General features: G+C 38.1%; 1 protein-coding gene across 1 annotated transcript in view; it reads left to right on the plus strand.

The window, feature by feature from the left end:
* Positions 1 to 23,562, plus strand: part of EXT2 (exostosin glycosyltransferase 2) — a 151,790-nt gene that overhangs the window by 70,087 nt on the left and 58,141 nt on the right. The window contains exon 8 of the mRNA XM_002755201.7: positions 10,496 to 10,627. Within this exon, the coding sequence (XP_002755247.2) occupies positions 10,496 to 10,627 (132 nt within the window). The remainder of the gene's footprint in view (positions 1 to 10,495; positions 10,628 to 23,562) is intronic.

The raw sequence follows: 23,562 nt of genomic DNA on the forward strand, positions 1-23,562 counted from the left end.
GTTTTACATGTAACTAAATTAACAAAATAAATATTTCACGTAAGGAAAATGGATAGTACATGAATAAGTCTCAGGTATATTAATCTTTTTGCTTCAAAATCCCTTTTTATGTTAAGAAACTAAGTTCTATTAATTGCTGTTTGCTGAATTTCTGAGTTAAAGGTATATCAGATGTTTGGAAACTTCCTCTGCCCTTCGGGAGAAACTGGTAACATGGGCATAGTAAATGTCTACAGAAACCTCCAGTTCATAAGAAGTGCCTTTCAGGGGTTTTGCTGATAGTTTTTCCCCTCTAATTTTAAGTAAGTTGTCAGGTAACTCTTATATTTTTGAATGTGGAGTATGTAAAAGAAGAAACAAAAAAATCTTGCTTACAGTAATTCTAAACTAAAAATAAGGATGCTTGGGTTATATTTTGGCCTCATTATTGAGCTTTTTGAGCTGTCAGATGAAGATTGTTAGACCCTATCTCTGGGACCTTCAGACTATTGTGAGGTCGTCCAGGAAGGGCACGAGACTCCCTGTTCCTGTGTTGTCAAAAAGACCAGTGAGCACGGAAGAGCCTGTTGGACACAGGGCTTTGGAAAGTTAGGAATACTCATTGCTTTTATTTTGTTAAAGCAAACAAATGAAAAGGAATAATTAGGCTTTGACACATATATTTGGAAAGGCTTAGAATCTCTTTGGAAGTTTTTAGGCTGATCTTCAGGCACAGCTTTGAAAAATAAATCCATGATGCATGGAAATAGTTTCCAGCTCTTCACCTGAAATAAATGGTTCTGTCAACATTAGTGTGTTAAGAGAAAGTTTCCTGTAGGTCAGATCTCTTGAATCTCCTCATTTGCTAAGAAGGAGAAGATTGGTGTTTTTAACAGTGAAGCTGTTTCTTAAACTTCTTGAGGGAGCAAGTGAGTGCTTTATTTAATCTGTCTTGGTTCTCTGAGGTTTTGAGTTCTGTGTTTTGTTGTTTTCTCATTACTTTTGGAAAATTCTTAGCTCTTGTTCCTTTAGATACATCTGCTGCCTTGTTCTCTGCTTTCCTCTCTTTCCTTTTCTGGGACTATAGTTATAGGTATATTAGAGTATTTGATATCGTCCTACAGTTCTCGAGTACCGTGTTTTGGGGTTTTTCTCCTCTTTTTTCTCCTTGTGTTTCAGTTTGGATAATTTCTATTCTTCTGCCTTCAAGCTCTCTCTTTCTTTTCTTGGCTCTATGTAGTGTGCTAAGCCTGTCAAAGAAATTCTTCATTTATAATATTGTTTATTCACTTCTAGCATTTTTATTTGACTATTTTTTATATTATCCATCTCTCTCTACCAAAAATTCCCATATGTTCCTGCAAGTTGTCTACCTTTTTCACTAGATCCTTGAACATATTAATTATAGTTAAAGTCCTTGTCTAATAGTTCATCATCTTGGCCATCTTTGAGTTAGTTTCTGTTGAAAGCTTTATTTTATGTCGGTGGGTTATTTTCTCTTCTTTTTTGTTTCTGGAAATTCTTGATTGAAAGGTAGGTTTTCTGTATAGATAAACAGAAGAGACCTACTTAAATATCATGATCAGAAATGAGCACACCTCTTTTTCTGTCAGGTCCTTAGTGTGGGAGGCTGACTTAGTCTACTCAGTAATTGGGGATAGGTTTGAGCTGATTCATGGCTGGGGTGGCCATCAGTGTGCCACAGACTTCAAGTGCTCCCAGGGCTTGGTGGCTGCTACCTTGTACTTAGCATGAGGGCCCAGCCTCCTGGAGTACTTCTCAGAGTTCCTGCCCAGCCCTCTCTCAGTAAACTCAACCCGCCACCTTTCTTCTCTTGTTCCTCCCTTGGTGTAGACTGCTGTTGCTTGTACTTGGTGCTAGGTTCATGGTGGGGGCAGTGGGATTTTCTGTTCCCCTAATCCAGCCTCTGTCTTGGGGCCTTTTGCTGGGGGGCCTTGGGGGTGAGTCTTTCTCTGCATTCCTGCTCTTTCCTCTGGTGGCAGCACTTCCTCTTGAAGGGTCTTGGACTGGAGAATTTCCTGCCCTTCCCTGAATGGTAGTGGACCTCTGTCTTGTGTCAGTGAAGAATCCTGACCTGAGCTGGTGTTCCCCCTTGTCTTTCCGGAGCAGATGGCTTTTGCTTCTACTCTTCCCGCCAAGGCAGTATACCTTTGCCTGTGATTAGTGGTGGGAGGGTATCCTGTCTCTCCCACAGCAGCAGACTTTTTGCATGGCTTCTGGTGGAGTCAGGGGAGTTTTTGCCCTCCTTTGGGAACAGAGGGCTTTTGCTTCACCTTCTCTGGCAGTGGTGGTGTACTCAGGGCTGGAAGGAGTGGATCCTCGGGATACTAAGGTTTCCAGCTCTCCCCTAACTCTGGAGGCTTTTGTTTTGGATGACAAAAACTGCAATAAGTGGGCAGAGTTTTATCCACCTCTTCCTCAGAAACATCCAGCAGAAGAGAACCTGAGAGTGAATGTGGATCCCCTTGTGTCTAGAGCTTCTAAACTGTCCTGATGGCTCATGCTCATTTTGAGAATTGTTAAAATTGTAGCTTTTTTCTTTGGCTACTTTTATGAAGGCCACCTCCTCCAGTGCTCTTCCAAAGCTGAAATAATTTGTGTGTCTCACCTCTCCTTGGAGAGGCTTGCTATCTTTTGAAATTTAATTCCCTTGACTACCTTACGAACACAGCTCTCTCGTGGGCCTAAGGAAAGTTCTGATGTTTGTAGGCTTTTCCTCATTGTTTTGGTAGATTCCATGTTCTTTTGTGGCTTTCTCCATCCTAAGCAGAAGGGGATCGTTTATGTTTTGACCAACCAGTGGGTGAGGAGAGGGGAAATGCAGCAGTATTTAGGCAAGGACCAATCCATAGTTACATGTCATTGCCAGATGTTTGGATGGCATTAGCACTTGGAAATTGGGACAGAAGAATAGCTGGCTGGGTTATTGTTTTGTGGGTTTCATTAGAAAAATCCTTTAATAAACCAAAATTAAGCCTATTGACGTAGGCCACATTTAGGAGGTTCTGACTGAAAGGGCAGTCTGAAGTTGACTGGTTTATTAGAGCCAGCCATCATTGGATGCAGATACTCTTGGGCTAGGTAGGGTTTTTATATAATCTCTGTGCTACTGGACAGACCTCCTGACCACTTTGAAGTGGCAAACTTACATGGTACAGTTTTAAACGTTGTTTATCTCTCTCATAGTCTATACAAGCATAACGTAAAAGACATTCTTAGTCCTACTCTGGCTTGCTGTTTCAACCAAGAATAGATTTTCCTTATTCTCCTTCAGATTCACTCCCCTAATCTTTCACTTTTTAAAATTTAGTATACAAGATATAATTCCATTATTAAAAAATCATTTTCCCCTTAAGCCTCATGGACTGATACCTTGAATATTTGGAAAAGTTTCGTAGAATGCCAGTGGTACCTGTCCTACCTTGTGCCTGTGGGGGACTGTTGTTAGATGGATTTGTTCCTTCACCAATGTTGAGCTGCCTGCCCTTTAACGGATGCTGTGTTAGGTGCTAGGAGTTCAGTGGTGAGCAAAACCAGACATATTCCCACTCATGGAGTTTCTGGAAAAGGACTGTCTTCTTTCTCAGAAACTTCATGATTGATCTAGAAGGGACATATTATTGACTGCTGTGCTTTTCGATATAAAATGCTATTATACTCCCACTTGATGTATTTTTATTATATCCAACTCTTCTCTCTGGGGGTTGGATTTCTTCCCTGTCATCAGGAACCGAGATGAATGGAGTTGTGACACTGAGATCCTATTCTGTCTTTCCTCTTCCCCTTCACCCATTCTCACCCCCAAACCGTACTGCCAACTGTTGTAAGCGACAAAGATCCTAAGGGAACAGGATGGATGTAAATGTTGGAGAGAGAGCTAACGTTTCCCAACTACCTATTCTGCATTAGCACTGAGGTACTTCGTAAACCTCCTCTCATTGAATCTTCATGAGATAGGTGGTGTGATCTCCAGCTTACAGATTCAAAACACAGAGAGGTTAAGTATCTTAAAATTGCTCAAGATGCTCTATAACTGTTGTTCTTTCCACTGTGCCACACTGGCTTCTCTTAAACACTTATTATTGCTAATCCTATTGCCTTTCCATTACTGAAAATTAAGAAACGAATCACATTAATTGATGTATAAACTGAAATAGCAATTTCAATTTGAAGTTCCATTTTGCCCATGATAGTTTTAAGCTGGCCCAGACCCTACCCTAGAGGAGCTTTATAATTCTCATGTTTGAAAGTATCACAGGGATTTTGTAGTTCTTATGTTCTAAAATCTGCATGTTTTATGTTAAAAAAGAAAACCACAGTGGAATCTGATTAACCAAGAAAGTTTAAATGCTTTTTTGTTCAAGGTTCTATTGGTATGACCTATTCATCTGTAACGTACATAACTCTTCAACTGTGTACCTTCCACAGTTCAGAGTGACTGGGGATTTGCATAGCTGCTGAAGAATCCCTCATTCACACTTTTCAGATAGCTATAAATGTGGGCCATGTTTTAGGGGAGAAAAAACCCTAATAAGCACTCATTTGCATTTGCTCTCTGGATGAGAATAGTGGTGATTTCGTACATTGCCAACATAGCTGAAAACTCCTTCCTCTCTGTGGACAAGCAGGCTATACTGAGTCCTGGTGGGGCTATAAATTATAATACCTTCTAAACATTTCAAGGTATTACAGAGGTCCTGCAGAAACAATTAAGCCTGAGAAGTTCACTTATCCCCAGGCTGAGACACTTGAGCTATGATTATTGGCAAAACTTGCTTCCTTTCTGAGTGAATTGCAATTTGGTGGACAGGGTGAGATGATTTGAGACATCTTAAATTAGAAGTTCAGTTGTGCGTTTGTGCCTTTGGCTGGTGTCCTGGGTGGATTTCTTACCAATCGTTTTCTATAAATCCCAAAAGCCGCTGTCTCCACTGTGATTACATGTGAGCATGAAACTTTGGAATGTGGTTTAATTTGAATATGACTTAAAAGAATAGATGATGATAGACCCATTTGGGTAGATAAGGAGGTAAATATTCAGGATGTATGTGTATTTGTGTTTGGCTTCATGCTCTGTACATTTTTACACCTTTCAGTTTCTTTAAAAAGGACCATTTCTAAAACTTGCTGTGTGCTGGTGCTCTTAATACTCTAGAATGTGGTTAAAAAAAAAAAAGGTCTGAATTTAGAGTTAGGAATCATGGATTTGAATCACGATTCTGCTTCTTAATGTCTTTGTATCTTAGTTTCCTCACTTATAAAATGAAACTGTATCAAATAAGTGACAAGCTGGCTATGAAGAGCAGGTAAACATGAATATAAAAGTGCTTTGCAGCAGGTAAACACTAACACTTGCAACTTGCAAGGATGCTGATTTTTTAAATGCCAATATCTATGTCCAAGGAACTCACATTCTAGCTGGAGAGAAAATTGTAATCCTCTGAAACAACAGAAAAACAAGTATAGAACAGTATATAGCAACTAGCATGTATGGTAGAGGTTGTAAGGGCTAAGGAATTTCATAGTAAAGGGAGATTGGTGATAATAGAACTGACCAGTAATGGTTTCATAGGGAAGATGGGTTCTTTCAGGTCTCATAAAATGTAAATATTTTGGCTGGATGATAGGAGAGAAAGCAATAACATGAATTTAAGCAGGATTGAGATTGGAGTGAATAGGTCATATCTAAGAAGCAATAGCAGGGAGGCAGCCAGCTGTGTACCCATAAGACCGACTATTGGACAACTTGAGAAAGTCAGATACCCTTGAAAGCTAAATCTGTATTTCAGCTTTTCTTTGAGTAGGAGAGATTGTCATTGTGCATGCTTTGCCTTCTCCTTAGTTAGTGGAGATGATAGTCGTTACATAACTCAAGTTCCCTAGGCTTTTAACTCACAGATAGAACACTTGCCCAGGAAACAAGCAAAGTTAGCACATCTAGACTAGAAAGTGTCTTTTTTCTTCTCTCTTTTGGGTTATCCTTCCAATTTCCCCAATTTTCACATGTTCATTCCCTTGCATAAATCCTAATATCCTCTGATTTTGAGTGGAATCATAGATCTGAATGAAGCTGGAGAGGTCATGTAGACTAGCTTGCATCTTCTTTTGTTAGGAACTGAGTTTAACCTCTGCTTGGATAAGAAACTGCCTTCTTTCAAAAGACTGTATTGGGCCAGGAAAGAGTAGCTGATATTGGAGCAACGTTCCTGCCAAAAGAGGAAAAAAATTATGCAAGCTTATTTAAAACAACTGTTTATAGGCATTGTAGAACAGTTAACATAGTATTTGAGGGAATACCATTCCTGAGAGGAAGAACGCACTTGGAATTGAGCTACATAGTCACTCTGGCATTTTCCCTGAGGGTACTTGCCAATTCTCTATCCAGGAGTATGGGGTCCTGTCGCAGCAGAAAGCAGCAGTCCTATGGGGCTTAGAGGTTGGAGTTAGAGGCTATTAAAGTATTTGGGATCTGAAACACAAAATCCCAGGAGAAAGAAAACCACCAGGAAGAAAGTGAAAAATATGCTTGTAATCTTCCCTTGGGGTGTTTGCCAACTCCTAAGATACACGTGATCAGAGCAAGACTCTGAGAATCCTTGTAGAAAGCAGCAGTTGGCGCAGTGGCTCAAGCCTGTAATCCCAGCACTTTGGGAGGCCGAGGCGGGTGGATCACGAGGTCAAGAGATCGAGACCATCCTGGTCAACATGGTGAAACCCCGTCTCTACTAAAAATACAAAAAATTAGCTGGGCATGGTGGCGCGTGCCTGTATTCCCAGCTACTCAGGAGGCTGAGGCAGGAGGATTGCCTGAACCCAGGAGGCGGAGGTTGTGGTGAGCCGAGATCGCGCTATTGCACTCCAGCCTGGGTAACAAGAGCAAAACTCCGTCTCAAAAAAAAGAAAGCAGCAGTTGGGAATGTAGTGAACCGTGCAAATGTTTCAGTAGCCATATACAGTGCTGGTGAGAGGCTGGTGTTCAAGGCCTGCCAAGGTAGAGAGGCCCTGGCAAATACAAATACCCCAGGCTTTAATTGGAGGCCTCAGAAGGACCACACTTTGAGTGTTAAGGGAAAGCTGAAATAAGCTAGCCCTGTCACAACTTGAAACTGACTTCTGACAGGATTAAAATGGCCTGACTATATTCTTACACCTGCCGGAAGAATACGTTACACTCTTAGGAGGAAGATCATCTGAATCATTCGGAACCTCTACAGTTTTTAAACAGAATGTCTGCCATCCAGTAAAAAATTAAGAAGCATTCTAAAATTGAGACCAAATGTCCAAAATGAAGAGAAAAAGGAGAGTAGAAAGATATCCACAGGTGATTCAGATATTGGAGTTTATTAGTCAAGAACTGACTATGTTCAAGAAAGCAGAGGAACAGGAGACTTTCAATAAAGATGTGAAGTCTACTTTTTACAAGGTCAAATGGAAATTCTGGAACTGAAAAATATAGAAATTAAATTAAAAATTTAATATATGGGTTTAATAGCAGTTTAAACACCAAAGAAAAACGGATAGAAGATTATCGAATCAGAAGAAAAGTTAGTAGAAAACACCCAGATTAAGCACAGAGAGAAAAAATATTGAAAAGAAAATAAGAGATACATGAGATATATTGAAGACATTGTGAAATATATTTCACATATATGTATATTTGGAGTCTCAGAAGCGGAGAGTATGACAGAAGTAATATTTAAAAAAATACTGGCTGAGAGTTTTCGAAAATCAATGGAAAGTATCAAATCATAAATTGAAGAAGTTCTACAATCCTTAGTGAGATAAATACAAAGGGCCATACCTAGGCATGCCATAGTTGAACTACTGTAAGCCAAAGACAGAGAAAGCTTAAATGCTGTCAGAAATAAAAAGCATATTATCTTCAAAGGTGCACCAATAAGATTGACAGCTGATTTTTCAGTGAAAATTGGATGAAGCCAGAATGTAATAGAAGTATATCTTGCATGTTCTGAAAGAAAATAATTGCTCACCGAGAATTCTCTACCTGTCAAAATCATCCTTCAAAAATTATTTGGGTAAAAAGAAGCTTTCAAACAAATAAAAACAGAGAGTCATCTGCTAATTCTTCAGTGAAATAAATAACAAAATAAATTATTCAATTAGCAGCAAGATGATTTGTGATGGAAGCTCAGATATGCATCAAGAAAAGAGAGGGTAGATATATAGTGAAAATTTACTTAAAGAATAATGATGTCTTGTGGGATTTAAAATATGTAGATGAAAAAATGGCAATCATAGCACAGCAGATAGGAGAGAGCTGGTAAATTATAAAATTGTTAGTTTGAGATATCATATAATAAAGCAATGATGCTTACTTTAGTTGCTAAGAAAGCTACTCAATAACAAAAGACTAAATAACAACCAAATGAAGAAGAAAAACGTGGAATAATAATAAAAATTTTTGGTCAATTCTAAAGGTGAGAAAGAATGTAAATTAAGTGTAAATGGACTATATTTGTAATTAGGAACCAAATATTTTTGGATGAGATAATGTATTAAAACCCAGTAACAGATTGGTTAGCCCTCATCCAAAATGCTTGCGACCAGAAGTATTTCAGATTTTTTTTAGATTTTAGAGACTCTGAAATGCTCCCAGTAAACATTTCCTTTGAGCATTATGTCACCACTCAAAAAGTTTTGGATTTTGGAACACTTTAGATTTGAAGGTTTTTGGATTTAGGATGCTCCACCTGTATATGCTTTTTGTAACAAACAAGCTTGGAACAAGCTTTGAGGGTAAAAATTTGACATACATATTTATAAACTTGAAATACATACATATATATGTGTATAAGTATACACACACACCTCATACAATCCATAGCCACACAAACACACAGGCAGACAAAAACCAATAAGGATATAGAATACTTAAACAAAATTATACCCATCAACTGCAGAATATACATTTTTTAAGTGTACATAGATCATTTATCAAATAAACAATGTGCTGGCCCATAAATCAAGTTTAAGTAAATTGCAAAGTATTGAAATCACATGCGTTCTCTGACCACAGTGCAAAGTCCAATCAAAGTAGAAATCAGTAACAGAAAGATAAATAGAAAAAATAAAAATATTTGGAAATTAAACAATATATGAAGGAAATTAGAACTTTTTTGCCCAAATTAAAATGATATGTAAATGTGTGGGGAGCATTGAAATAACACATAGAAAGAAATTTATAAATTTAAATGCATATATTGAAATGAAGAAAGGTTGAAATAAATGATCTAAACTTTAATTTTAGGAAGTTAAAGCAAAATTAATTAAACTTCTCCAAAATAGAAAGAAATAACAAAATAAGAACAAAAACTAGCAAAATAGAAAAAAGTATGATGTGGAAAATCAATAAAACCAAAAGTTAATTTTTAAATAAAGATGAACAAAATTGATAAAGCTCTACTAAGACTGAACAAGTACAAAGAGAAAACACAAATTAACAGTGTCAGGAATGAAAAGAGATGTATTACAATAGATTCTACAGGTATTAAATGGCTGTGAATGCATAGCTTTATTTCAATAAATTTAACAATTTAGATGGAACTAACATATCCCTTGAAAAACACTACTTATGAAACTGACACACACACTGGAAACCATGCATAAGCCTATGTCTGTGAAAGAAAATGAACCCATAATTTAGAATCTTCACACACACACACACACACACACACACACACACACACACACTCTCACACTCATCCACCCACCCAACCACACCCTTGCCCAGATGACTTCTTTGAGGAATTCCTCTAAAACCTTTCAGAGAAGAAACAATGCTGATCTTGCATAAAAGTTCTCAAAGAACAGAAAAAGAGAGAATAGTTTCTACCTCCTTTTATAAGGCCAGCATAACCTTGATACCATAACCTGACTTAGATATTTTATAAGTGTTTGAGCCAAACAAGTCAGACACAAAAGAGTAAATGCTGTTTGAGCCCATTAATATGAAATTCAAGAGCAGGTACCACAGTCATAATCAGCATAATGGCTACTCTTAGAGGGGTGAGCTACTGACTGGGAAATAGCATGAGAGAATCTTTTGGAATGCTGGAATATTCTGTATCTTTATCTGGCTACTAATTGTAAGAGCATGTGCATATATAAAAATTCATTTAGCTGTACACAAGATTAGTGCACTTTACTGTGTGTATGTTATATAAGACTAAATACTATAAACTTCTCTGCTATAACACATGGATAGTATCATCATCACGTAATTTATCTTCTATCTTAATTGAATCCAATGTGCATTTCACTTGCTAACATTTTATTTTGACTGCATTTGATAAATGCAAACTTCTGGCAGGAGCTGGCTTGAACCACAGGGATCATTTGCCCTAGGCACCTCCACCCTCACAACTTTGGGAATAAAGGAATTAGCTAAACCCAGAGTTGACTGTGATAGAGCATCTAGCTTTCCCACTCTGTCTCACTTGCTTGCTCACTTAAAACAGCATTGTTTTCTTTCTAGGCCCGGTGGTTCTGGGAAGCGTACTTCCAGTCAATAAAAGCCATTGCCCTGGCCACCCTGCAGATTATCAATGACCGGATCTATCCATATGCTGCCATCTCCTATGAAGAATGGAATGACCCTCCTGCTGTGGTAAGTGAATTCCAGTGCTATCCACATGAGGCATGGTCCAGCTGTCAGGGTGGGTGAAGGAAAACGTACTGCAATTGTAAAGGTTATTTAAATTCTAGCTCTCTAAGATGAGAGTGTACTTTTTATACTTGGAGACTGATAAGGGCAGTGTAATTTTGAAACACTGACAAAAGTAAAAAAAAATTCGGAAGCAGCAGCTTCCAGTGTGTTTTAAATGTGCTTAGAAAGACCGTCTGTTTATTTATTGCAGAGATAAATGGGGAGGCATGGGTCTTGTTAGAAATCAAAGACATCCTAATGACTTTTACAACGGTAATGCTTAGAGCTCTTGAAAAGGTTCTGTAAACAACTTAATAACAGCTTGTATTTTGAGTGCTTACTCTCTGCCAGGGACTGTGCTAAGTGCTTTACATGTATTACTTCAATTAATATTTCCAACACCCTGTAAGGAAAGTAATAAGCAGAAGTGATCTAGATGCGTTATGGATTGCTAGTGTCATTTGCTCAAGATTGTGTCAGAGGCCCCTTCACTATTTCCAGCAAAGAGATCGAGCAGTCAGAAGCTGGTCTTAGGCCTTCTTCCTTGTGTGAAGCAATCACAAGGCATGTGTGTCATTGTAGAGATTGTGGCAATGGCTTCTAGACACACCTTCTTTCTCACTGAAAATTCCTGAAGTTCTGGAGATGGTAATTACTGCTTCCTAGCTGCTCCAAAGTGTGCCTGGCTGTCCAGCTCACAGACCTCCAGGCGTTCCCACGAAAGAAATAGACTCTTCTCCATTCTTTGTTCTAATCATCTCTTCCTTTCTGACCAGCCCTCCTTGTCTCCTGATTCTACCTTTTCTTTTTTGAGACAGAGTATTGCTCTTGTTGCCCAGGCTGCAGTGGCTCCATCTTGGCTTATTGCAACCTCCACCTCCTGGGTTCAAGTGATTCTCCTGCCTCAGCCTCCCGAGTAGCTGGGATTGCAGGTGCCCGCCATCATGCCCAGCAAATTTTTCATTTTTAGTAGAGATGGGGTTTCACTATGCTGGCCAGGCTGATCTCGAAGTCCTGACCACAGGTAATCAGGGCCTCCCCAAGTACTGGGATTATAGGCATGAACCACTGCGCCAGGCCCCGATTCTATCTTTTCTAAATAGTGCTGTATATGGCCACCTGGTTAATCTTCACATAGGACCGTCCTTTTCTGCCCCGCTCTCTTCCTTCTTTCATCCATCCTTTTGGAAATGGTGACTAGATTTTAGGCACTCTGAGATGTGCTGAGAATATAGAAAAAAGAAGACAGTTCCTGCCCTCAAAGAAGCTCTCCACTAATTTGGGAAGCTAGTAAGTAATGCTGTGAACGTAGAGGTTCTGTAGTGGAGTGGTATACTGAGTGCTGGCTGCATAGGGGACAGGCATCTCTCCTCAGGGATACTTCCTGAAGAGGGAGTGCCTGAGAGGAAGTCAACATGTGTGTATGGTAAAAACAACAGCAAACATCTTTTTGTTTTGCTTGAGGTGAAGTTTCCTTCTGTCTCTCTCCTCCTTGACTCCATTATCAAAGGTAACATCTCAGAATGTTGCCATTCATATATAAGCATAATTTTGTAGTTTTCAACATATATAGGACTATCCTATACATATTTTTCTGCTTTTTTTATTTTAGCACTAGATCGTAGACTTATCTTTGTTTTATTCTATATAGGTCTACTTCAGTTTTTCAGGATGGCTTTATTAGTATTCAATTGTTTGGGTATATCCTATGTAATAGGTCTATTATTGATAGGTATTTAGACTGCTTTCTTTTTTTCCCCCTACTTTCTAACAGTAATACAAAGGGGGTACTTTCACATGTTTACACATAAATATGTGAATATATCTACAGAATTAATTCCAGCTAAGAAATTGCTTAAAGAAAATACACACTGGGTCTGTCGGGGGGAACTAGGGGAGGGAAAGCGGGTGATGGGGAGTTGGGGAGGGATAACATAGGGAGAAATGCCAGATATAGGTGATGGGGAGGAAGGCAGCAAACCACATTGCCATGTATGTACCTATGCAACAATCCTGCATGTTCTTCACATGTACCCCAAAACCTAAAATGCAATAAAATATATATTAAGAAAAAAAAAAGAAAATACACATTTTAAATGTTGATAGATATTAACAAATCACCCTTATAAAAGACTATGTTAAAGTATAGTTTCACAAATAACATTTGGGTGTTCTAGTTCTCCATGCCGTCCGTAATGCTGGATACTTGAATTTTTGCTCATCTCATAGGCGAGAAATGATCTTCATGTGTATTTTTCAAGGAGAAGATTGATATCTTTGTCAAGTTTCCTCAAATAATTCTATTTGTAGTTTGATTGTTATCACATTGCACTTTTATATTGTTTTAGACCTTTATTTGTTCAGTAGGTATTTATTGAATGCCTGCTTTGTTCCAGGCAGAGTTCTTGCTACTTTGAATGAACAAGGCAGAGAAGGATCCATGCGTTTGGGAAACTTACATTGCAATAGATCTTTCTATCTGGAAGAAAGATTTGTCTTCTGGTAGAATTTATATGATGTGTGTGTGTGTGTATATATATATATACACACATCTCCTTTACAAGTATTGATAAATATTTCCTAGATTTAAAATTTTTTCTTATGCTCTAATAGAAGAATACTTTCTGACCTTATAGTTCTTAACTGGTTACCATTGTAAACAGACACATTTTATATTTTTGTATATTAATTTTACAACTATTCTGTTACCGAATTCCACGGTTGTTTACTTTTTTAGTTGATTCTCTTATATTTTTAGATATACAATTATATCCACAAATGCCAAGTTTACTTTCTTTTTCCAGTATTTGAAACTTTTATTTTTTTCTTTTATCTAATTGCATTGGCTAGTACTTCCAGAACTCTGTTAAATGATGATTTGAGTATTAAAAAAAGAAGAGTAGGTATTATCTAGTCAGAGAAAGGAAGAAAGTTAGATTCCATCCAGAAGGAACGACATTCAAATAAACAGAGGGCCAGGGGAACTTGGTAGTTTAAGGAACTTCAGAGAGTTCAGTGTGGCGACAGTGAAGGAGGCTTGGGAGAGAGAGACAGAGGATGACGCCTGGAGAGGGCCCAGATCACAAAACACGTGTATCCTACATAAGGCTTTGGAGTGTTATCTGTGAGAAAAAACGAATCACTGAAGCCTTTTAAACAGGGGTGTAGTGTGATAAGATTGCATTTTGGGTCAGTCTGATCTTAGTATAGAGAATGGATTATGCGTGGCAGTGGGACCAGATTGGAGGCAGTAGACTGTTTCAGAAATCCAGATGAAAATTAGTAGAGGACACATTGAGCGGTGTCTGGAAAAATGGACTATTCTAACTGGTAATTGAGGGAGAAGTTTGGAAGACTGATGTATACGGTATAGCTTATCTAGGTAGGGAATTTGGTTGCATGGAGAGTCATGTGTGAGGATGGTGTTGGAGTCCAAAATCAGTCTAACAGTAAGGCCCTCCACAATCTGCCTTTCTAGCTTTTTTTTTTTTTTTTCTGTTCTCTTTCAGAGAGTTCTAGATTTCTGGCAGCACAACTCAATCCTTCCTATGTGTGTCCCTGCTTTTCCTTCTCTGTGCCTTTGTGGCTGCCAGCCTTTTCCTTGGTACACCTTTCTTCCCCATCTTTTGCAGATTTATACAGGCTTCAGTGGCCCACTGGTAAACTCCTTTCTCCAGGAGGTTTTCCCAACCCCTTCAGCAGGAAATAACTCTTAGAGCATATTACCTGTGTTTCTTTTCCATCACTTAACATGTACAGAAGTAGAATTTCCTATAAAGTTTTAAGCACCTTAAGCCATTTCTGACCTTGGTGTTCCTCATAATACCTAGGACAACTTAATTCAGACCGGAAGACCTTGATATATAAAGGAAGGAAGGAGGGATGGAGAGAGGGAGAAAGGGAAGGAGGGAGGAAGATTGGCATCCCAGGACTTGAGCCTCAAAGACATATCCTGCTGGGAAGGCGGGTAAAGTGGTAGCTTGTTTCTCATCTGTAGAGTGATTGTAATGAAACTACCTAATGACTTGTCTAGGATCATGTAATTGGCAAGTTGTGTGAACAAGTGAGAACCCAGGTCTTCTATGTGCAGATTATCTTGAATTGCCTATGGAATGATATGGGAACCCTTGAGCCTCCTCTGGGCTGAAATGTTACTACTGTTCCAAGCAAATGGTACAAGCTTGAGACAAATATTACATCTGTTCCTCTGCAGGAGAATTCATACAGGTTACGAGAGAATTCATACAGAATTCTGTCTGGTCATGACCCAGACAGAAAGTGCAGAAATAGTGGGACTTTATCCTAAACTTTTATCTAAAGCTTGAAGAGATGTTTAATAAGAATAAAGGGTTGGAATTCAGTTCTTTTTAATAAGAATATAGACAGGCTAGGAGAAAATAGAATATGAAAATTTACAGTTTTGAAATAAAAATGTTTTAATTCAGGACAGAACGGTCAAAGTGCTAAACTCTTTAACAATTTGAGAAATAACATAAGCATAAATAAGGTATATAACTGGAAAATATGTTCTCTATATTTTTAACTCTTTCTTAAGTAATCCTTTTCAGGATACTTTGGTATTTATCACATTTCTAGCTCAGGTGACGAGAGCCCTGATTTAAAGCAGTGGGTTGTACATTTCTGCATCTTCAGTGAAAGCAACTGATGGGAGGTCTGAATAGCGATGGTTTATTTATAGTTAACTTCTCCCCTTCCCTCAGAAATATTTAACCTACTCTAGATGAGATTACTATGAACCCAACCTGCAGGGGAGTCTCTCTCTAGATTACATCAAATTTATGATGTCAGATACTCTGTGGTGGGAGTAGGTGTGGATCTTGGTCAGTAAATCAAGGGGTGGCCTGGGGTTTTCAGAGATAAACTCTTAGGGCCTTCAGCCATGCACAGAGCTTACTCAGACTGGAGAAGGAGAGATGAGAGTTCAGAATCATATTTTGGCTAGATGCAGCTGCCTTAGTTTAATGTAGAAAAGGCTTATGTGTGTCGACGATTATGACAGTGAGAGGTGGCCTTGTAGAGTATTCATGTCACTAAGTGCTTTGTCACTCTTATCTGTAAAACTAGGGTGATGACATTCTCTACGTTGCACCCCACCTTTAGAACCTGAGAAAGTTTGACACAGTAATTCTTGGACATAATGTTGAAGTAATAGACCTATCTGAATTGGAGAGATTGACCCTTTGTTTTGAAAGGAATTCTTTTTGAAGGAATTTATCACCAAGTTAAGGTTCTTTATGAAGGGAAGGGTGCATGTTTTTATATTAATTTTAGCTTTTCATGTCAAGGCTACATATATATATATGAAATGCATATATACACATTTCATATATATGTATACATTATAACCTTTTTAGTCTCTTCATGCTTTTTTCTCCCCTTTTTGCAAATATCAGCAAAGGTTTATCATCTCCCTAAATATCCTGTATCACTTCTAACTTTGGTGCCATTTCTGGTCTCGCTTCTTGGCAAACCTTCATCCCCACATCTGGAGCTAGCCTTTATAGTTAGGCTTCTCCTTGGATGCCCTCCCTCATTTTACTTCTGGTTCTCTGTCAGATGTGAACATATGCAGGAGGACAGAGACTGAGACAAGTGAGCTTTAAACTGAATTCATGTGCTACCAAAACTATATCCTCTCAGTGACAATGTTTTAAAAACTAAATATAGTCGGAAAATTGTGTAGAGTGTTTTCCCATGTTATTTTTCTGCTATGTGAGTTGAAAGATCATCCTTCAGCTTATCAATGTTATAATGTTATTTACGTCTTTGATAGATAGTTTTTTTTTCAAGTTTGCTATCATAGGTAACACTAATAAAGATAACCCACATTTTTTTCCCTTTCTGAATTATCCATAGCAGACCTAAAACAGAAAGAGAAGAGAGTAGGGGTTTTTATAGCCATTGATAAAAATTGATGAGAAAAATGGGGAAGCATCTTAAACTGAATTATTATACCTAGGATAAGAACGAGTTTGAAGAACAAGAGCTTTTTCTATGAAATCCTGCCAGAGTGGCCACTTCACTGCAATCAAAGCCTCAGATGAGGATTGTATGCTTCCCTGGATTTCCTGTAAGCCTCAGTCTAACTCTAGTTTTTGAAGATAGAAAGGACAAGGAAAAAGCCAGATGAGAGTATTGCATAAGAGCACTTGCTTGGCAAGAATCACCCACAAGGATCAGAAATCACAGCTGTAGGCAAAATGTGGTAGAGTATGCCATGGGGCAGTGGCTCGCAATCTTTAGTATGCATCAGAATCTCCTGAAAGGCTTGTTAGACTGCAGAGTGCTGCTGCTCCACCCTGAGATTCAGATTGGGTAGGTCTGGGGTGGGAACCTATAATTCACATTTCTAGCAAGTTCCGACGTCTTGGGTGTTGATGCTGCTGGTCCAGAGACCATATTTCGATGTAGGATTTCATTCACTATGTGTGTCCTAACTCACTCCCTGGAGAAGGCTCTTCCTCTCTCCTCATCTGTTTCCTCCTCTTGACCCCATGGGGCTTGGATTAGAAGCATCCCGAGGCTGAGTTCAAACTAAATCTGTCTCAACTACATGAAGAACTCAGGGCTGCCTATACTTAGATGTCCAGACGGTGGCCTTCACTCACAAAGGTTGTGGTTGTACAAGCAGCTGAAAATATCACTCAGCTATAAACACTAACAAGCAATAAATCGCTCTGCAGGCTGAAGAAGCGCCAGCTCAGATGTATGAAGCAGAACTCTAAGTTGAAAAGATACCAGGTTAACAGTCTGTGTAACTCAACTCAGCACCCTGTAAGTTGTGGAATGTTTCTCTGGAATTTGAAAGCCTACCCGGCCCCCCAGGAGGCCTTCTTGGCTTACTCTCTCTGTCTTCCTCCTACTGCCTAGATATGATTTTTAAAAAATGTATGGAATTTAGAAATTTTAGCTCAAATTTAAGGTAAGTTTAAGCTTTTGAAGTCTATTGTTTTTATAGGTATCCTATTTATAGGATCACATTTGCACGAGTGATCCAGTATGCTATCCTAAATTCCAGACCTTTCCTTGAGTACCCTTTACTTCTTTGGAAGCAATTAGAAAGTCTCAGGATGTCAGCAGCCAGGGAATAAGAAAAGCTGAGCGGGGTCTGCAGTTGGAGAGATGCAGAAAGATACAAAGGCTTGATCTGGGGCCCCAAGCAAAGAACTTGGCCAATGCTGATGGTCAGAAAATGGAAAAGAAAATGAAAATCACAAGCCTGGTCCAGATGGGGAGGATAGATAAAGTATATGAAACGACAGACTCAGGGATATTGCTAAGATGATTTTGTCAATCAGAAGAGCATGCTAGAGCTTTTGTAGCAGAGAGAAATTAATGTGCCTGTGTAACACACATCTGCATGGCAGCCCCAGTGGTGGTGGTGCTGGTTGAATGAATCTACACACATTGTTTCCTTGGATGCAGTCCTGCCTTCATTGCTTACTTAGAGTTCACTTTTAGGGCTCTAGCTTTCATGAATCAAAACCTGACTGCTTCCTTACATCACACAGCTTGTGGGAGGGCAGCGAGTAGAAGAGTTCTTCAGAGTCTGTGGAAGCTTGATCTGGCAGCAGATTAAGAACATACTGAATGTTTTGGCCAAGTAATCCTTCATGTACCAACTATCACTTATATTAGCACATCAAATTCCCTTTCCCCTTTTTTCAGGGGCCATTGTAATTCTCCCTTGAGGTCTGCTTAAATGATTCAGTAATAGAAGTTACCAGGGAAATGTGGTAGTTAAGTATTATAACCTCAAGATAATGAATTTTGTTTCCATTTCTAATATTCTATCCTTTTAATGTGTCTCCCAATGATTAATATTTGAGTGTAATTTTCTAATAAAAGGGTCATTATAACTGCAGATTAGAAAACTTTTTACATTGCCTCAACCAGAGGTTGATTCTTGATTTTTCACTCTTTTTTTCCTGAGCTATATTTCTTAGTTATATGTTTTAGAAAATAGTGTAGCTTAACATATGTATGGATTAAAAATTCAAGTAAAAGAAACCATAGAATGAAAATTAGGACCTGTTTTCAAGGGGCAACTGCTTTTAACCCTTTAACTTTTCTCTGATGCTTTCTTACTATTTCCCCATTCATGCTGTTTTTAAATTTCTTACTCAGAAACCTTTTTACTTCAAGTTAGCACTTTTTCTCCTGTTGTTTGTTTCCCTATACATTCCTCCCGTTCCATCTTACCAGTATGGCTGGGTCATCATTTTTCATTAAAGTAGTATTTGTTATATACATTATTAGAGCTATATAAATGCTGTTTTCAACTGAATGAACCAAGCTATAAACAAGAATTTCATTTCCTTTCTTGTACAGCTTTCTACTTTCCAGAGAGCTAATAATTGCCTGTTTTTTTTCCCTTAGTTTTCCATGTTTCTATCACTAATTTAATTTTGCTGGATTCCCAAACAAAATATTAAAGTGGTCAAGCGCAGGCAGAGTCTGGGAGTTTTCTTCCTTTCTGAAGTCATCTCTCCTGTAGCCCTGTCTTGTTGGTTCCAGTCTGGAGTGACTGCTCTCTAGGTCTCCTGTGCAGGGGTCATCCTCATTCTCAATTCACTGTGACACTGGGAATGCCCTTTTTGTCTCTGCTCTGTTGGAGTTTTTTACTTCCATATTGTAACGTCTTTCTCTGTTTTGGTTTATTTTTTTTCCAAAAGCTTCTTAAGAAATGGATGGAGATAAATTTTCTGTCACCCTACATGTCCTAAAGTTATTTATTCTGTTACACATTTGATTAATAATTGGGCTAGAATTATTAATTGAGGTAGGTTTTCTTACAAATTTTGAAAGCATTACTCTATTATCTTCTAAGCTTTTCATTTTAATCTCAAAAAGTGAGATGTCATTTTAATTCCTGGTTCTTTTATATGACCTTTTTTCCCCTTCCTGGCAAATTTTATATTCTAAAATTTTATGATGATACGCCCTGATGTGGGTGTTTTCTGCTACCTGGATACTGATTTGGGCCCTTTTAAACTGGAAAATCATGTGCTTCAGTTCTGAGTAATTTTTGTATTTTATTTCTTTGATTATTTTTCTGTTTTCTCTCTTTATGGGGTGTCTGTTACATAGATGGTGACTGATCCCTGTTTTTCTTATCTTACCATCTGTTGGTCTTCTTATTCTAATTTTTTGGATATTTTCTCAATTCTGTCTTCTGATCCTTCTTTAGATTTTTAATATTTTGTTTACTTTAAAAATCTGACCTTTTTTTCCCTTGACTTCTAGTTAATCTTTTTTTTTTTTTAAATAGCTTCCTAATTTTGTTTTAAAGGTGGAGTATTTCTCTCTGAAGATACTATTTGTGGTTTTTAGTTCTTACTTTTCTTCAGCTTCTTGTATTGTTTGGTTTCTTTGAATTCCTTTTTCAGGCTTTATTTGCTGTTTTTCATATTGGAAGCTTTCTTCAAATACCTGATGATTATTGGCAGTCTGCTCTTATGTGAGAGGGAAACACTGAAAGCTGATTGGAAGCTCTGTATACATGGATAAGGCTTGTCAAGCAACGGCCTTCACAGGATGGGGACCTGATTGTCTCAGTGTTGGTATCTGTGGGTTATTTCTCTTGGCCTGGTTTATTGATCAGAGAATAATTTTTCTGCTTTGGGGGTTGGGGAAAGGATGGATAATAAGTCTGGGCTACAGGTATTTTGGGAGCTGGATAGAGGAAGGAGATGGGTTCTCATCCTTCATCTTATATATTATTATTTAATCTGTTGTATTTAGTAGGGTGCCTCACCCTGCTGTCTCTGCCTGGAGTCTGAGTCTGGAATGTCCCTCAATCATTTTTTCCAGGATTTAAATCTCCCTTCTCCTGCCAAAGTTGAGAGCTGGGGTAACAGGTAGCTGGTTGGCCTGTGAGTGTTGAGTTTAAGGGATCTTGAGACCAACTAGTCCTTATTTCTGTTTCTAGAGCCCCTTCTTCCAGGATACTAATTATCTCCAATTTCTGATTTTATTATCATTATTCTTAGAAAGTTTAGCTTTTTTTGATTTGCCATGTAGGTTATTGTCTACCTATCTACATTTTGTTTATTTAAATTGATCTAAAAGCTTTATTTTTTAAATTTTAACTTTTTATTTTGACATATTTCAGAATTAAATATTTAAAAATAGTACATTCTTTACCCAGATTTCTCAAATGTTTCCATATACCCTTCACCCAGATTCTTCAACTGTTTATATTTTATCACAGTTGTTGTATTCCTTTTTCTCTGTGTGCATGGTGTATGTGTATTTTTCCCCTGAACTTTTCGGAAGTTGCAGGTATGATGCACCTTTATCCCTAAAGACTTTTTATACATAATCACAATACAGTGATTGAAATCATCAGTACATAAACATTGGTGAAATATTATTATTCAATCTATAGACCTTATTTAGATTTCATTAGTTATCCTAATAATGTCCATTAGAACAAAAGAAAATCCCAGACCATGAATTGCATTCAGTTATCATCTCTTTAGCCTCATTTTTTAGCCTAGAACAATTTCTCAGTCTTTCTCATTCTTATCTGAAATTGACATTTTTGAAGCGCACATGCCAGTTATTTTGTAAGACATCCCTTGATTTGGGTTTGTCTGACGCTTTAGCATGATGAGATCCAAATTATGCATTTTGACAGAAGTATCATAAAAATAATATATTCTCGGTGTATCATGTCGAAGAACACATGATGTTAATTTGTGCCATTACTGGTGATGATAACTTGGATCACAGGTTTCTGGGAGTTTCTCCAATGTCATGTCAAGTTACTACTTTTCCTTTTATTATGTGTCTTGTGGAAAAATACTTTGAGACTATGTGAATATCCTGTTACTTCTCAAACTTTCACCCACTGGAGTTTTAGCAGCCGTTGGTGATTCTTGCCTGCATCAGTTGTTATAATGGTTACCAAATGGGGATTTTCTAATTCTTATTCTCTATCTTCCCAGATAAGTCACTAGATTTTGTTTGTTTCTGGTTTTGGTTTTGGTTTTCTGATACAGAGTCTCACTCTGTCACCCAGGCTGGAGTGCAGTGGTGCAGTCTTGGCTCACTGCAATCTCCTCCTCTTGAGTTCAAGCAATTTTCCTGCCTCAGCCTTCTGAGTAGCTGGGAGTACAGACACACACCACCGTGCCCAGCTAATTTTTATATTTTTAGTAGAGACGAGGTTTCACTGTGTTGACCAGGATGGTCTCGATTTCCTGACCTTATGATCCACCCTCCTTGGCCTCCCAAAGTGCTGAGATTACAGGTGTGAATCACCACGTCCAACCACATCACTAGTTTTTTTGCGGTTGATTTTTCTTTTTAAACCTGAAGATTGTTGAGTTTAAAGGGTCTTCTTTAATGCATTTTTAGTAAGTTTTTGTTTTCTCTTTGAATATTACATATCTGCAATTCTCACTAATCTTTTCTTCTGGAATCCTGTGAAATATATGTTAGACCTTTTATTCTGTCCTTACCTTATGTCTCTCAGCTTTGTTTTGTTTGGTTCTGCAGGTTTTCCACATTTTTGTTTCTCTGTGCTGCATGCTAGATAACTTTTTCACATCTGTTTTCCTGTTTTCTTTATCTGTGACTGATGTGTTTTTTACCTATCCATCTTGAGTTAAATTTCAGTAGTTATTTGTAGAAGTTCTATTTGATTATTTTTCAAATCTGTTTGCTGGGCCTTTTTCATAGCATCTTTTTTCCCCTTATGTTTTTAATTCCTTCTTTTATATCTTTAATCACTTGAGACACTTTATATTCTCCATCCAATTTTCTGAATTCCTGTAAGATCTGATCTTGTCCTTCGTCTACTGTCCACTGCTCTTGTTGCATTGTTTCCTTAGATGTTTTATAATTTTGGAATGTGAGTTCATCTCACATGTGAGGTTTTCTGTGGAAATTCTTGCATCCTGGGATAAGAAGGTATTTTCCAGAGAGTTTATCTGTTCTTGTTTATTTTGCTTCTTCCAGGTGTTTCAGAGGTATCACAGAGATAAGCCACTTTTTGACATTAATGTCTCACTGGAGGTTTCTATACCACTCAGATAATTCATTAAAATCCCAACCCAGCATGAGGCCTTGCCTCTCTTAAAAGCTCCCAAGGGAAACAAAGCTGACTGTTACAAAGCAGTACAGTCTTTCTCTTTTTGCAAGTTGGTGAAAACATATTGTTCCAGGGAATTTTGTCTTTTCATGTATCATCATACTTACTCTGGGAATCCCTGTTTTCCCATGTTTTAGAGCATTCTGTGTTTAATAAAACTAGCTAAAAATTATGTTTTTTTCTTAAAGTGAGTGCTCTTTCCAGGTGAGAACTACTTTTTTTGGTTTTGTTTGAAGGTAAGAAAGGGAGGAGAAACTATTCTCTTTTAGTGATTACATTCAGCCTGTGATGAAGTATTTGATTATCAGACAGCAGTGTCACCAATAAGTTTTTTAAGTTGCCACCAATTGATTGTAAACACCAGTGAAGTACTCTTCCTTATGGTAAAGACAGTTTTCCTAAGATGAATAGCTCTTATTTTGGAACTGTGTTTGATGTTCAAAACAAAATATTGCAACAGTAAGCATATATAAACTGAAAGAAAAAGTTCCCCAGGAAGAATCCCCCTCACCCACATCATCACCCTGAACTCAGGCTGAGAAAGAAAAGTGACTTTTGTTGCTTCTGTGTGCTAGTGAGAGACTTTTTCTAGCCCACTTTGTCACTGATTGTATAGGGCTTCAAGGGATCTGGTTTTAAGCGCAAGTCTCACTTCTAACTTCCTTACTTCCTGTGCCCAAAACCATGTCTCCTCTTCCAGCATGAGCATTAAAAGCAACTACATTGCCAACCCGTACAACAAGCTCGGCCCTTTACAGTGCCCCAGTGCCAACTA

This window comes from Callithrix jacchus, chromosome 10 (genome assembly GCF_049354715.1).
Source record: "Callithrix jacchus isolate 240 chromosome 10, calJac240_pri, whole genome shotgun sequence".
NCBI classification, from domain to species: domain Eukaryota; kingdom Metazoa; phylum Chordata; class Mammalia; order Primates; family Cebidae; genus Callithrix; species Callithrix jacchus.